At 36.8% G+C, this 16,780-nt stretch overlaps 1 protein-coding gene across 4 annotated transcripts in view; it reads right to left on the minus strand.

The window, feature by feature from the left end:
• ehbp1 (EH domain binding protein 1) overlaps nt 1-9,911 on the minus strand; it is a 134,600-nt gene extending 124,689 nt beyond the window's left edge. For all 4 annotated transcript variants that reach the window (XM_079386533.1, XM_079386532.1, XM_079386531.1 and 1 more), the window contains exons 1-2: nt 9,538-9,911; nt 7,678-8,142 (exon numbers count right to left, since the gene is read on the minus strand). In XM_079386533.1, the coding sequence (XP_079242659.1) occupies nt 7,678-7,781 (104 nt within the window). In that variant the 5' untranslated portion in view covers nt 7,782-8,142; nt 9,538-9,911. The remainder of the gene's footprint in view (nt 1-7,677; nt 8,143-9,537) is intronic.
• Between the last annotated feature and the right edge of the window lie 6,869 nt (nt 9,912-16,780).

Raw genomic sequence — 16,780 nt, forward strand, 5'->3', positions numbered from 1 at the left:
TCAGACCAAAGGCTGGGCTCAATGCTAAAAAATATATTTTGCACTCCTCCTGCTAAAATGTTCACTCATTCCACAACATAAAAAAAATTCTAAAAATAACAAACAATAAATAAAATACAATTAAAAATATATGTTTTTTGACCCACATAACCTTATATTTGAATGAATAACATTGAGGACGATGTGGTCAAAACATTTAAGGTTGTTGATCACCAGGCAGTCCTTTTTGTCAAGCCCTGCTAAAGGTGGAGAAACCAAGAGAAGAGGAGCCAATAGAAAATTAGAGAGGAGAAATAACAATTTCTAATAATGAACAGATGGATGAACACATGGACAACACAGCTGGAAAAAGAGAATCTGCTTTTACTGACAACACAAAATGTGTATTCAAGTCTGCACTTCATCTCACTAAACAGCTCGCCCAGAAGCATTCACTGTAGCACAGATGCTCTGTGTTGTTTTGTATTCACTCTAATAAAAGTTACATATAATCTAAGCTAAGGATGCACCGAAATGAAAATTGTTGGCCGAAGCCAAACAAAATGAAACACTGGGCTGAAGGCTGAATACCGAACCGTCTCCACAGGACAGGACAGTAGAGAGCTGACAAGAAAGCATTGGGTGGAGAGAGAGGAGGGCGGGATCAGCAAAGGACCTCGAGACGGGAATCTAACAGTTGCACTATATGTCGGCGCACTAACCACGAGGCAATTGGCACTGACCAAAATGTGCTTTTTACTGTTTTGTCTTGCTTTTCAAAAAAAACTAAAAATTAACCAAACTAGTTGTTAACCAAACAACTAATTAAATAAATTTGGGGGAAGTCGTGGCCTAATGGTTAGAGAGTCGGACTCGTAATCGAAAGGTTGCGAGTTCGAGCCCCCGGCCGGCAGGGATTGTAGGTGGGGGGAGTGAATGTCCAGCGCTCTCTCCACCCTCAATACCACGACTGAGGTGCCCTTGAGCAAGGCACCGAACCCCCAATTGCTCCCCGGGCGCTGCAGCATGGCTGCCCACTGCTCCGGGTGTGTGTTCACGGTGTGTGTGTGTGTGTGTGTGTGCGCATTTGTTCACTACTCACTGCTGTGTGTGTGCACTTGGATGGGTTAAACGCAGAGCACCAATTTCGAGTATGGGTCACCATACTTGACAATACGTCACGACTTAAATTCTAGCTAGGGCTGGGTATCGTTCAAAAATTTTCGATATCGATACCGATACCTTGAGTTCGATACCGGTTCCTGAACGATACTTTTTTCGATACCAGTTTTATGAAATCAGTTTTAATAAGATTACATTATCTCAAAAAACTATTTTTTTTAGCTTGTTGATATTTATACAGACTCAAAGCCTCATCTCCTGAGCCACTGCACAAAGGAACAAAATATATCCAACACAATAAATAAATAAATAATTTTAATAAAGTTCAAATTGTTTTCAGTTTACACATCTGTTAGGCTACGTTTACATTAGTGCGTGTTCATTTTAAAACACATAGCTCAGACAGAATCATCATTTCTAGGTTGTTAAAGACTTCAAGAAATTTTAAATCTTCATCCACTTTCATAAGTGGGTGTTTTATTTTCTTTCACCATATGTTTTATTGTTATTAAATTCTGGTGTAGTATGTCGAATTATTTGAATGCATAAAAACAACTTAGTTTATTTAAATTTATTCTTAAAATAGCCTAATGAAAGGTTTTATTTTTCCTCAGAAATTCTGTGTTCTGTATCTGGTTTTCAAATGAAGACATAAAACATTAATTTAATTTATCTTTAAATTATTGAAAATCAAAGCTTATTTATTTTGGCAAACAAAGGGGGGTTACTATTAAAATTAAAACATGGAATAACTGTTGTGTGATCATTACTAAAAAAAAAAAAAAAAAAAAAAAAAAAAAAGTTAATAATTTTAATAGTAGCCTAGTAGTAGCAGTATGTACTGCCCGCTGAACAATATTAATATATTTCTGCCGCAGTGTCTTCCAAGTTAAACCGAACTTTTATTTTGACGGGTTGCCTGGAATAGCTTTACAGTTCTGTGTGTAGATGATATGAGTTAGTTTTGCTCGAATTAAACGGTAAAATGCTCATGAAGTGAGTCTCAGAGCAGGTCTGGAGATGTTGTTCATGTTTTTATGTCCTCATTTAGTGAGGCGTCAGACGCTGAAATCACCACGAGCGTCACGCGCGCTTCAGTCTGTGTAGTAAACAAACAGCGCGATATAAAGAGCGGACTGCTCCATGTGCTTTCGAAACGCTCTCGCGGATGTCAAGCACTGATCAATCTACGCGTCGCCGTTTCTAGTCAAACACACCTAGTGCTGCAGGATTATTGGCTCACTGACGGTGATGAGATTAACCCCTTAGGTATCGAAATTTGGTACCGAACGACAAGACGTTTTTCGATACTCGGTGGTATCGAGGCAATTCGGTCGGTGCCTAAAAAGTATCGAACGCGATACCCAGCCCTAATTCTAGCAGACATGACAACAACAAAACACAATTTAACTTACAATTAATAAGTTCGTAAAATAATATTTTTTGGTCATTTTTGAGACCCCCTTCTTGAATCAGGCTTGTATTTTTTCCTGTATAAATAAATGCAGCCTTGCTGAGAAGAAGAGAATTCTTTTAAAACATCAGAATATATAACAGATCCCAATATGAACACTATGTGTGAATGTTATAATAAATGTATTAATAGAGCTGTTGTAATTAATATTATCATTATTATTGTCTTAAGTTTTTATTTTATTTTACAGAACAACAATAAAATGACAATACTAACACTTATGAATGTTGATGGAGTTCTAGCTTTTTCTCAGCTTTTATTTTGGCAGAAACCCACAGGAAGACCTCATTTTGCGATTTCAATCATCACACAGTAACCAGCAACAACCACCCCTTCCACTTCTCATCAGAGAGATGAGATGCAGCACGAAGCAGTCTCCCGATGTCGGTGCTTGTAATGATTTTTCCGTCTTTCTCAGACAGTTTTAAATGCTTCCACACAGCGGACATGTTCGCTGCATTAGTGCGCACCTCTATTTGATCACATCGCGTCATTGTTCGGTACAATTTATTTGTTCTTTTAGCTCCACCGAAAGAGGTTCTTTGCTATTTTTGGCCAAACAATTTCAGTTGCCGAACATTCAGTGCATTCCTAATCTAAGCCCAGTTTAGCACTCTGGATCACATTTGAGCTGAACGGGTTTGTTGAACCTTGAGGCTACAGAAAGAGGAATCAAAGGACTCACATCAGACCAGATCAGAAAGTGCAAAAGGGTATAATGGATCTACTTAAACATGCATCTCTGGTCAATTTCCCTCTGCTGATAGAATGTAAATCTATTTCACACTATAAGCCACATTCTCTCCCCTTCTCTTCAACCATCTCCTCTTTTTCTCAACCCCTCTAGAAAAAAGAAGAAAAGGGCATGAAAAAAGGTGTGGAAGTGAAGAAAGTCTAAAAGCCTTGGGTTTAATGTTTATCTATCTTTCACTGAATGTTTTTAAGTTGAAACTGAAAATATGGAGTGCGCTGTAAGTATCTATGCAATTCTTGTATATACACCTAAATTCATTCAGACTCAGTGTCAATGTGCCCCTGAGTCAAATATAATTCACCAATAAAGATGAGATTCTTGGCAGCCTTGACATATATAAAGCTAAGTGAAATCCCACATGAAGCATGCTGGGATTTTAAAGGTCTGAGTTTAGGCTTGGCTGCTGTCACACTTTGAAGGATTTCCCTTCCTCATTCCAGTCGGACTGACCCATGGCACCAGGCCTGAAAGCAAAAGCAGCTGGCTGCCTCGGCCAATACTCCAAAGCAGCCACACATTACTGCTGCAATACTCCACAGCAGGGGTTTCTTTTGATACCAAAGGCCCCTTGCAAAGGAACCCCATTCTTAAAACATAAAGGAAGCTATATATTTTCATGTATAAACTAAAGACCCATTTATACTGTGCGAGAAAAATGTGTGATATTATAAAGACCAAATGTATTAAAATATTATCTTGCAAATTGCACACACTTTGAGAGTTCAAACTCAAGCTTTTTTATATAAAGACTTCAAAGCAAATCAAATCCTCATTTCAAAGAATTTACAATAACTTAAACTCGCACAAAACAAACAAAAATGATGTGTAAAAGTATGTATATTGCAGGGAAGGAAAGGTGAACTAAAAAAAAATTTCTGTAAGATTTTTTGTGATGTTTATGAAGGACGTCTCTTATGCTCAACAACAATGCATTTATTTGACCAAAAATACAGTATACCGTAATACTGTGAAATATTATTATAATTTAAAATTACATTTTCAATTTTAATATTTATAAAATGTAATTAACTCCTGGGACAGGAGAACTGAATTTTCAGCAGCCATTGCTCTAGCCAATCATTCTAATAGGCTGATTTGGTGGTCAAGAAACATTTCGGTAACACTTCAGTAGCCTATAGGAAACAATTCTATTATTTTTATTCCTATTAACTGGTTGCTTATTAGCATGCATATTACTAGTATATTGGCTATTTATTAGAACTTATGAACCACATATTCTACATGAACATTTATTCTACATCCCTACTCCTACCCAACACCTAAACTTAACAACTAACTTACTAAGCAGTAATTAGTAGCTTGAGGCAAATTTCATAGTTAATAGTTAATTAATAGCGAGAATTGGACCTTTAAAAAAGTGTGACCAACATTTCTTATTATTATCATTGTTAAAAACATTTTAGTGGAAAGAATAATTTTTAAATACACAGTGAGACTATCATTTATTTGAAATAGAAAACTCTTGTGACAATATAGATGTTAACTGTCATTTTAATACATCCTTAATAAAAGTATTATTTTCTTAAAAAAAGAAAAATCTTACCGACTCCAAACAGTAGTGTATAGTTTGAACAAGTGTGCAATTTTTAAATTACTACAGCAATTCTCCAGACAAAGTAAACAATACGGTCGAAATAGTCCTAGCATTCTATACATTACTGCAGCAATTCTCCACAGTAATTAAACACCACCATGGCCATGCTATAGAGGCATGGGAATCGGCAGGAATACACAACAGCACTTTATACCAGAGACACTGAAAGATTCAACTAATAAACATTTGATGTTGCCAAGGGACAAGACAACTGCAAAGGCCAACATTCTAGAAGGCACTGAATCAACAGGCGGGGATACTTAAGCAGGCCATGGCGTGTCCCGTATCCTAGCAGCATGCTTCTGGAACACTGCCCAAAGTGCTGCCGCCTGACTGGACGTTGCTCCTGCAGTATGTGTCCAGCGGAGCTGTTGTGCTCGGTTTATCAAGCTACAGATAAATCATACCACCGGATGGTCTCTGGATATCAATGATCTAATAACATATGCACACACAAACACAACACTGGGGAAGTTAATGATTGAAATACTAGAACCCATCTTTCAGCCTGAGGTATCAGAGCTGATAGCCATGCCAAATCTCCAACATGAACCTATTCTATCCACTTTAACATTCACAGAATGCTTTATTTTCATCTTTCATACACCCTGCAATCACATTATCCATATGGGATCAGAACCAGCGGAGGTGTTATGCCATGTTTAAACTTCTAAAATGGTTTTTTCATTTGATTGCTGACTCACGCATCCTTTCATTCCTCCCATGAACACATTTTCCTTCTCCCCTGCATTCCAGAACAAATAGTTGTGGTTTTTCTACATAAAATGTGGAGAAATTGAGTTTTTACTGAAGTTTAGAGAGCTGTTTCCACTTGAGACCAAATGTGGAAAACTTTCCATCAGAACAATGGCTCACTGGACAGACGAACCACAAAGCACAGAGCTCATGTAGCCGTCACACATACACAAGCAGCTGAGGCACTAACGTCTCCCTGGTATAAACGCCTTTGAGCTTCTTGTCAGTAAGTGAATAATGCTCTTTCATCAGCGCCAGCACCGCTCTGACTCTGCATTGGTCCACACATCACCATGCAGACAACAGTCTGTGCATCCAAAACACACATACAAGAAGAGGGAAGGAATGTTTTCTGGTCTTGAAACAGATTAAGAAATATTGTTTTTCCACAGAAAGGCATTTAGTTCACAGCAGTGCCCTAGCAACCCACATTAGTGCATTTCTACCATACCGTTTCCTGAAACATTCACATCTGAAACACCTCAGGGGTGTGTGTTTGTCAAACCCGAGAGTAAAACACTCAATTAGACATGCCTCCAGGCCCCAGAAACAATCCTGCCGCACCTGAAGTCCTCAGACTTGAGCTGAGAAAATATTGAGTTATGTTTCCCTTGTGGAGAACTAAACGTTTTTATCAATCACCATGAGTGCAGAATTAAACTCTTTTTGGAAATCTACAAGAAACTCTAAACTCCAACACTCCTAATGCAACATTGTCAGAGAAAACTTGAGAAATTGCTGGGTTCTTGACCCCTAATACAGCATAATCCACAACCTGACCTTAACCTCTGAGCAGCATTCCACTGTGAACATACTTTGCAGCAAGGATGCAACCAAATGTTCAAGACTGGGACAAATGTAAAATTTCAAAAGTTGTGATGAAACAGAAGTAGCAACAGATATTTTCTTTGGTATTCTGATGTACTTTCAAAAGAAACAGATTATAGAGTTTCAAACCATCAGTTGTTGATTGGATGAAGGCAGATCTGAAAGCAAACTTGCAGTCGCAGTCGGGTTTTTGCGGACAAAATGATTGGAGAAATTTGGCACAAGTCACCAGAGAAAAGTCTGTTGTTTCATCAGAAGAATAAGTTATAAAATTTTGATTCACATGGGTGAACTGTTCAAAGTAAGGTCAATAGCATGCATTAAGAAAACAGATCTTTAAAAAAGTTATCCACAGATCCATAGCAACTTTAAAAGGCATCCACAGAAAGACTAATCTTTTCCCAAAAAATTAAAAGGGGTGACCATAAAGCCATTAAGATGAAAGCACCTCATGACCCACATTATATTCTGTGCTGTTCTCTAGAAGTTTATTCAATTACTGGACAAAATTTACTAAAAAAATATTAAATAATTGGCAAGGGTGCGCATCTCTAGTAAAAATAACATCTTAGTTTATGTTGACTACAAGCATACCGGAATATTCCTATAGCTAAGAGACCTGTAAACCTATTTTACTGCCATTTAATTTCTTTTTAGTAACTGAAAAAATATAGACCTTAAACATGATAAATGTTAATGATTATGCTCTGAATGAGAGGACAACCAATTGTGTATATAAAACACAAAAAAACAGAATTCTCCGTTTTATCGCTTCTAGTAGGTAATTGTATAACACATAATAACATATATGTTTAACATCTCACTACATCCAATTTGATCTACATTCTATCTGCTGAAATATGGGAAGGAGACTTCAGGCTTCATTGCAGCTAATCTCATACAACTCATCGTGCACAATTCTTAGAGTAGAGAAAATGAACAAACTGATGTGGTGGAAAAGTATAGCTGCAAATTGCCAGCCTCTCCCTACACACAAGAGGAATGGATAAATTGTCGCCGTTAAATACGTCACAGGCCAACTCAGCATTCCAAAAGCTGGTGCTCGCGCTCGCTCACACACACACACACACACACAAGGCTGGATATGAGTAGCGGCACGCGCGAGACATGCAAGCAGTGACAACTCACCATTTCTTTGTGCATTCCACCATGAGTTCCTGGTAGGAGGCGACGAACTGGAATTTGGAAGCATGTTTCCCAACACGCTGCAGTCTCTTCCACACTGAAGCCATGGTTTTGTCCTCTTTATAGAGCTGACAGTTTGTTTAAAATACTGTCGTGTTCTGACGCCACCCCCTCACAAATCCTTTCCTTGGAAAAGTTCTCAAAAGTATCCGTCCAAAATCGGCTTTTGTGCATTCATTGATGTTTAGGGGGTTTAAAATCAGGTAGAGGAAAGGAAAAAACAATTAGATCCCTTGCCATCAAAACATTAGTGTGGATGATCGCAGATCAGCATGATGGCACGACATGTTAAATCCACCGACGTGATTGACAGCTCTCACAGAGCTCATTCTGTACAGCAAATCCCTCAAAATAAAAGCAAGCAGTGCATGGTAATCCAATATTCCTCATTTCCATGTGTCAATAAACCTACAGAGACAAAGAGGGAGGTGGTTAGATCTTAGTGATAAAAGGTTGTACAAAAAAAAATCCATTAACTAATTTTTCAATCTTTGATTTTCAAATTTCTGCATTAAATATTTGTTAGTTTTAGCTTATTCATTTCACCAATACCATCCCTAATTTAAGCACTGATGCATAACAGTAACAGAAAATTCCCTATCAGTTATCTGTGCAAGGCAATGGAAAGTGATGGTATCAGGAAAAAGAGATTTAGCTGACAACCAAATTTCATAGTCAGTAAGATTATATCTTGTGGACCAGTTACAAATATTCTTCAGGCCTGGAAACGTCTGATATTGTATAGCAAAAGTTATTGTTGCATTTTATCTTGCGCAAAAGGAAAACGTTTTAGAATGCATTGTTTCTATATACATAACCAAGATATTTAAATCATCAGTTTTCTATTGATCCATTTTTGTTTCAAACACTCACAATTCTTCATGGGACTGTAGTTCTTTCCGTATTAAAGGCTTTACGTTCATAGTTTTTGTACCTTTTTTGTATGATTTTCAAATACTTTTTTAAAATCAATGTTTGTTTGCTGTCATTCACCTCGCAGGTAGCTGGATTGGACCATGCTTAGTAATTATTTTTTTTTAAAAGAAACTTCTTTTTTTTAATCCCTATGGGAGAAATTATTGAAAAAAAACCAAGGCTGATGAAAAAGTGGGCATTCTAGCAAAAGGATGGCATGTAATAGATTTTGCCTAATAAAATAATGTTTTAATAAAACCTGTCATTTATATTTGTATTATCTGTTTTTAAAAAAGCTAAAAAGACACTTGAGGCTGTGAAGTATGTAGTCAGGAGGCTAAGCAGTACTATACACCCTTTTGCCTTTATTATATTGACAGGTGTGCCAATATTCAGTACAACAGCACGTTGACTTATGTTATACCATAAATATCAAGAAAGCTGACAACCAGTTTGTTTGTTTGTCTTTCTTTGTTCCATGCTGTCAGACTTTACATAGCAGACGTTAAAAGTTCAAAAGTTGTCCTGGACTGTATAAAATAACTCATCCATTTATTTTAATTATGCTAACAACTGTTGCTGTTCAAACATTCACGAGATGACAGTTTTATATTGATGCAAGACTTCCTCATACAACTCACATCCTCATGCATATACTACAAACTGATAAACTGTCAGTGCTGTCAACCTGACTAAAGACTTAAGATTCTCAGGTTACTAGTTAAAGATCCTCTTTAAAGTCCAGGGTTTTTTTTTATATAAATACCGGTTTAGCAAGATAGCTTAAGAGATCATCAATAATTGATATTGAAACCCCTGCAACTACAGAGACCCTTTCACAGATATTATTCATAAACCTCCTGGTCTTGGTCACATTCCTGCACTCACCGCGTGAATAATGCAGCAGCAGTAGCGGCTGAACGCGCCCGATGCGGCGGGAGGCGCGTGGCTGCATGCAGTCCGCTAGCGAGCTAAAGAGCCGCTCCGGCTGGAGATTCCCATGGAGCTCCGCTAGCAGCCTAGGCTAACCTTAGCCAAGCAGGCTATCCCAGGGTAAAGAGCGGCAACGACACACAAACCCCTTGGATACTCAGACGTATACCGGCAACGACCAAACTGAGGAGTTTGAAGCCGAGAAGCAGTGGTGGTTTCCCCAGTCAAAAGGAGGAAATTCCAGCGCTGTTTTCGTATTCACATGCAAACTCAACGCATCAAGACTCCATCATTTTCCTCCCCAATCCCACATTCAGTCAAACATCTGTGCGGAGTCGCAGAGATATGCCCCCACGCGTCTCTCATTGGCTGGCGGGCTGCAAATATTTACATATTCATGACACTTCTTAATGCTTTTGTTGCCAGCGAGCGCTCCTATTGGTCGATAGAGACATCTTTCAGAGATCTTTAACCCGCCTGTGTGAGCAAGCACACTGAGTTGAGTGGGAACATGAGTAATGTAAACCGTCTTCTATGTTTTAAAGTATAAAGTGTATTAAATATGAGTGTTGTGACTCATATTTGAAATAAAACAATAAAATTGCAAAAAGCTGATAGGCTGAGGCAATTCAGTTATCTGGAATATTTATTATTATGGTAGGACAATCTATGGCCTTCCGTTTTGACTTTTATTCCTTCTCAGGATATTAATTCTTGATATCAACAATATAATTTTTACTAGTTAAAATGTTAATTCTTGATATCAGAAATTAGATTTCTACTAGTAACAATGTTCGTTTCTGATATCTGAAAATGTATTTCTGATATCAAGAATTGGGAGGGTAATTTCTGATATCAACAACTTAATTCTTGATATCAGAAATTAACATTGTCACTAGTGAAAATTGAATTGTTGATATCAATAATTACATTTTTGATATCAATAATAGACATTTTTACTAGTAAGAATTGCATTTCGGATATGTGAAATTGGACTAGTAAGAACTAGTAAGAAATTAATTCTTGATATCAACATTTGATTTTGAATGGCAGCCTATGGTGACATTTAACTAGTGAAAATACAATTACAGATATCAACAATTTAATTGCTGATATTAAAAATTAACATTTTTACTAGTGGAAATCTAATTCCTGATATCAAGAATTAACATTTTAACTAGTAAAAAATTATATTGTTGATATCAAGAATTCATATCCTGAGAAGGAATAAAAGTCAAAACGGCTTGCCATAGACAATCTGTGAATAATTAAAAATGCTAGAACAAAACAAAAACTATGAAAGAGGTATTTTAGAACAATATATTAGTAATTTTATGTATTATTTATTGTATTTTTTTATTTTATTTTATTTTATTTTAAAGCAAGACAGTCAGGTGAGTAATGTGCTTTGAAATAAAAAAAAATGTAAAAAAGAAGAGAGAGAAACATGGAAAGAGTTTGTAAAAGAGACAGTCTGATTCCACTGCCAAATGGCAAACAGTTCATTACAGTACATTTTTTCTGTCTGAAGAATTTGAAGAAAAAACACAGACCATTTTCTAACCAGATTAGATTTTTTTATTAAAATTTAAATGTCAAATTTAGTTGTTGTTGTTTTTTTAACCTTCATTATATTCTTTGTTTATCAGAAGCCTTTTGATGCCTGCGTGTCAAGAAATGCTTTGAAGCTGCCAGCATTCTTGAAAAGACACATATGTCTGTGAGTATTCGGAGGGAGGTGCTCACACAGATTCTTTCTGCCACTTCCCCAGCATCTCGATCCTTATCTTTTGAGTGCATGCAGGCAGGTTTCCTCCCTGATGAACGGGTGTGTGTATCGGAAGATGTGAAGATGTGGGTACACAGGGCAGAGGGGGGTGTGATCTCTATTCAAAAGCAGTCACAGTGGCTACAGAGAGTTGTAACATCATGACTGCAGTGTCATTGTGCCAAGAGCACTTTGAAAGGCAGCCAATCAGACACCTTTGCCATGTGTCAGACAGAGACTCAAGGAGTCTGTAGATCAGATCCTGCTTTTTATGGGCTGCCAACACTTCAGGACATGTGTTAGGCAACATTAAACCTCTCAGGCCACTGCGCTTGAAGCTCAGGAGCTGCCAACACCATCTTGTAACAGATAAGATGTTAAAGAAGCTCCGAACTGATCAGTTTTTTCTATGATAAAACAGGCATTTGGTATAAAATAAAAAAAGTAGTGATTTTACAATACAAGAACAATACGTTACTACTAAAAAATTATATTTTTCCACATTTTAATCAATGAAATCTTCACAAAGCCAGATTTGGCGTGGTGTGAGCCTGCAGTTTGTCTGTGTATCAACTTTACTTTCTCTCTTCCTGTGTGCGTCCCAGCGGTAATGTGAGTGTGTTTGCTGGCAGTGAGATAAGCATGCTTACTGTAAGTGAATCATTCCCTCATGCACTGGCACAGACACATGGGCACAGCCGTGGGTGAAGACAAAGAAAGGAGACAACAGTGATGTCACACACAATGGAAGCTTTGGAGCCTCATTCTGCAGAAAGAGACAATGACATCACAAAAGAAACTATAGGACAGTAATGTGCCTCATTATGACTAATTAAATGCTCTATACAGTTTCTTCTACACCCTATGTGCATCATTATGAGGAAATCAATGTTCAACAATGAGATTCAGTGTCTTTAATGAGATAGTTTGAAGTGTGTATGGTTAACATCTGTTGATCAGGTCAGTATTGCATATAACTGTGTGTGTGTGCACTGAATTTTGTTGTTGGGTAGAAGTTTCTGTAAATAACTCCAGTGTCCTCTTCAAATAAACACAAGGAAGTGCAGAGTGCAACCTCAACATACAAATGATAGTTTATTCAACAATATTTACAGAAGAGTATTTATTTATTTTCAAATCTATTAACATATTTACTGGCATATCGCTCAAGACTTACTGATATAAAAATTATAATTCAACTTTATTTGGAGTACTATGTGCGCAATGCACATTTCGTAATATTAAGCCTAAAATGTGTTTTAATGTCACTATTGATGAGGGTTATAGAAGTATTTAAAAGCAAGATATTGAAGTGTACTTGCAATAGTTCCAGTTTAGCACAATCAAATATACTTCAGTATATCTTTAGCTAGACTTCAGCACTACTTAAACACATTTAAAGTGCATTAAACACAAAATTTGTTGTTCCAATTTAGCACACTTTAAGTATACCAGTTTAGTATATTAAAAGTACAATTGAAGGGTATTTTTATTAAATACATAAATATGTAAATTTATTTGTATTATACTTAGCATGAAATAAATTTATTTCAGATACATTTTTGTACATTTATTTTTCACTAGGGATCATAAGCAAAAGTGTAAAAAAAACAAAAAAAAAACAAAACAAAAACAGTAATTACTGACATATGTGATCCTGGAGCTCAAAACCAGTCTTAAGTCACTGGGTTATGTTTGTAGCAATAGCAAAAAATACATTGTATGGGTCAAAATTATACATTTTTCTTTTATGCCAAAAATTATTAGGATATTAAGTAAAGATCATGTTCTGTGAAGATATTTTGTAATTTTTTTACCGTAAATATATAAAAACTTCATTTTTGATTAGTAATATGCATTGCTAAGAATTCCTTTGGACAAATTTATAGGCAATTTTCTCAATATTTAGATTTTTTTGCACCCTCAGATTCCAGATTTTTAAATAGTTGCATATTGTCCCATCCTACCAAACCATAAATCAATGGAAAGCTTATTTATTCAGCTTTCAGATGATGTACTAATCTCAATTTCGAAAAATTGACACTTAAGACTGGTTTTGTTTTATTTTTTTCAGGGTCACATATTTGTATTCTATTAAATTTTATAGTAATAACAATAATACATTAAATAAAATTATATTTTGTCTTTATTTGTACGTTTATTAATAGTACTTTATAAATATTTATTAAAATAAATTATTTTATCTGAATAAAGCAGTTAGCCATAAATGGTTTTGAATAGGCCTTAACACGGGTAAAGATTAATTTGATTCCTAATGTTTTGCTGTCTGAATAGGTGAGAGTATGACACCACTTCCTGCTGTTTGGCACTTCAGGTCACACAGTGGCCTCTTGAGACCGACAAAGGGTTTCCAGCGGTTCCCAGGGGCCAGCAAGGCCTGAAAGGGTCGATCCATCACCACACCTCTGAGATTTCACGCTGCTGGGTCATCTCTGGAGGGGGACATACAAACATGTGTGTTAGATCTTGCTGTAGATTACAGTCGAGTGTGTTTGGGATTCCTTGTAGATCTTCTGATTCAGTGGTAAATTTTCTCTCTTTGCTCTAGCACTGGATAATGGAGAACAGATGGGACTGTTAACTTGAAGCAGACATGGCAGCTTTATCTTTTTTGAGCTCTCTGATGAGAAAGCAACCCACAATATAAGCTGCATGAGTGCATGATTTAACAAAATCTAGATTACTACAATTTTAATGCCATCATATTCCAGATCAGCTGTGACTAATGTTAGCAATAAAGACAATGAAGGTTTCTGGAAAAGAAGTCAAGATCCGGCATATATGTAGATCAATTTCGTTTTATAAACGCAAAAAAAAAATGTATGAATCAAGAGAGACTGAGACAAATGATAGCTCACAGAAAATTAAAATGAATTTCCAACCTTACATAATTTCTCTGATTTCTTCTGTGGAACACAAAAGGAGATATTTTGAAAAAAGTACTGACCAGTCTTTTCCATATAATAGAAGTAAATGAGGATCTGGGCTGTCAAGCTCCAAAGTGGTTTGTACCAATAATTTATCGTATATAATCTTAATAATTTCATAAAATCATAATCATCTCAAGCTTAATCATTTAAAATCTTGCATTCCACTGTGTGCATCCATTCAAATATCATGAATTTATGCAACATGTCAATTTGACAATAATGTAATGTGACAAATCACCTTCACAACACTGCAAGTCTAATAATTTAGAAATGCAAATGAGATAGGAAATCTTTGGCATGGGGGCATAAGGATGAGGGTGATGAAAAAGGATGTTACTTTCTGAGTGAACTGTCTCATTAAAATGACCATAAACTGACCTGAGAGACAAAAACAACAACAAAAAATGTAGACCGAGCAATAAATGTGTAGAAACACCACCAAACACATATAGTGTATATAGGCACTCATACACAGCTGATGCTGAGTCAGACTCTGCTCTGTGGCTGAAATTATAAAGGTCACATTATAATTGAGTTTGCATAATTTCTGTATGTCCAAAATACATTAACCAGAACAAATGTGCATAAATGACAAATTCTGAAATGACCTGGCAACATATCTGTAATTAAATATCTTTATGGGTGGTATAGCATCATTGATGCCCATATAACCCATATTACCCATATAAAACAACTTTCATCTACAGGGTGTCTTGTAATAGTTACATTGCCTGTCTGATATCTCACATTTATCTTCCGCAGTAGTGCATTCAATCTGTGGGCAGTATTTTAGGATGGGAGAGCAAGCTGTTATCTGCCATGAGCAACTCACAAGCACATGCACATATGCTCCAGTACTTGCTGACAGCCACACAATGAGCTTTGGCGATTTTCTCTGCCCACAATGCAAAAGTGCAGAAGAATGGAATTCTGGGAAGAGAATTTGAAGAGGAGTGAACAGAGAGTGTGATGTAGCATTTATAAAGAGAGTTTTTACTCTGGAGTGCAGGGATGTAGGCAGGATTTGGCTCTATAATATTGGAGGGGTTTATAGGCAAAATTAAAATTATTAAGCAAGTGCACGGCTATTAGCACATCGCATTTATATGTACCTAAGTACCAGTGTCTTTTAAACAGACAGAGCAAGAGAGAAAAGTAAAAACAAGGATTTTTTTTTACTTATTTCTAGGCAGCTGACTTTAAGACAGCATGTGATATGAGAGGCAGACCAAGGGGGGGGGGTTATCTTCCTGCTGATACTGTGTGTAGTTAGGCTCTCATTGCTTGCAGGTGAAATAATAAAGGCATCTGTGGAGCTGCCGGAGGGCTGAGTGGAGAACTTTTGAGTTGGTTAATTTAAGGGGATAAAACGAACTCCCTACAGCAGGGGAAACGCAGTGTCAGCTTTTTCAGTCATATCAGTGTCATATGTGAACTGGGACAAGTGTCTGACACAGATCCTGAAGGGTGTTTATGTGCTTGTGAAGATATGTGTGTGTGTGTGTGTGTGTGTGAGAGAGAGAGAGAGAGAGAGAGAGAGAGAGAGAGAGAGAGGAACTCAGCACTAAACATGTAAATGGGGAGAAAGCAGCTACATGTCCACCCACACACTCATTCTGTCTCGTGAAGAAAGCTCACTGCCTGAAGCGAATCCACAGAAACTGAAAAACTTCCCACCAACCAGTCTCTTTTTCTTACTCACTTCCTGCTTTACATTTTGGGTTCAGCGTTAAATCCAAGTACCAAATGCTAAATCGTTTTACTGAATTTTAACACAAAGCTAAAATAGTAATAAAATAAATAAGTAATAATTAACCAAATACTTACACACACACACACACACAAGAATTCTGAACATTTACTGTTGTATCTTCCTAAACTATGAGAGATGTTCATGAGAGTCGACACCTCACACAAGTTGCTAATAGAGTCCCTTTGTCTTTGTCTGACTACACAAATCATAAAGCTATAAAAGCATTCACTATGAGAGTGGTTGTTTTTCATTAACACCCTGTAAGACAATTCGTCAAGGGAATGCCAAGGACAGACTTTTCCAATCCTGTTGAGTTTCCAGTCTGGCAACATGGAAATACTGAGTGACTCCTGCCATTAGACTGAATACTGCCATTCCTGCAGACCGAGAGAGAGTATGTGTGAATACAGGTCACAGAAGCTGTTATAGAACCTCAGTCTTCTAGACAAAATAATCATACACAGTAAATAATGAATGCTTTCGGATTTGAGGACCTCCATGCAGGTTTTTGTCACTTTGCATTGGCTTAAGTTTGAGCCGACTGTCTTTACCAGGCCATGTAAACATCTGTTATGTTACAATTAGTGTTATTCTGTAGCTTCTTTTTCCACTGGACTGCTGTGTCAGAGGAAGCATGGACTGATTATTTATAACTCTGAACAAACAAAAGTCACTCTGGAAGATTTAAGAACTCTGATGAATGTTATGTCCTCACTCTAGCTCTTT

The sequence above is a fragment of the Barbus barbus genome (genome assembly GCF_936440315.1).
Source record: "Barbus barbus genome assembly, chromosome: 30".
Classification (NCBI taxonomy): Eukaryota; Metazoa; Chordata; class Actinopteri; order Cypriniformes; family Cyprinidae; genus Barbus; species Barbus barbus.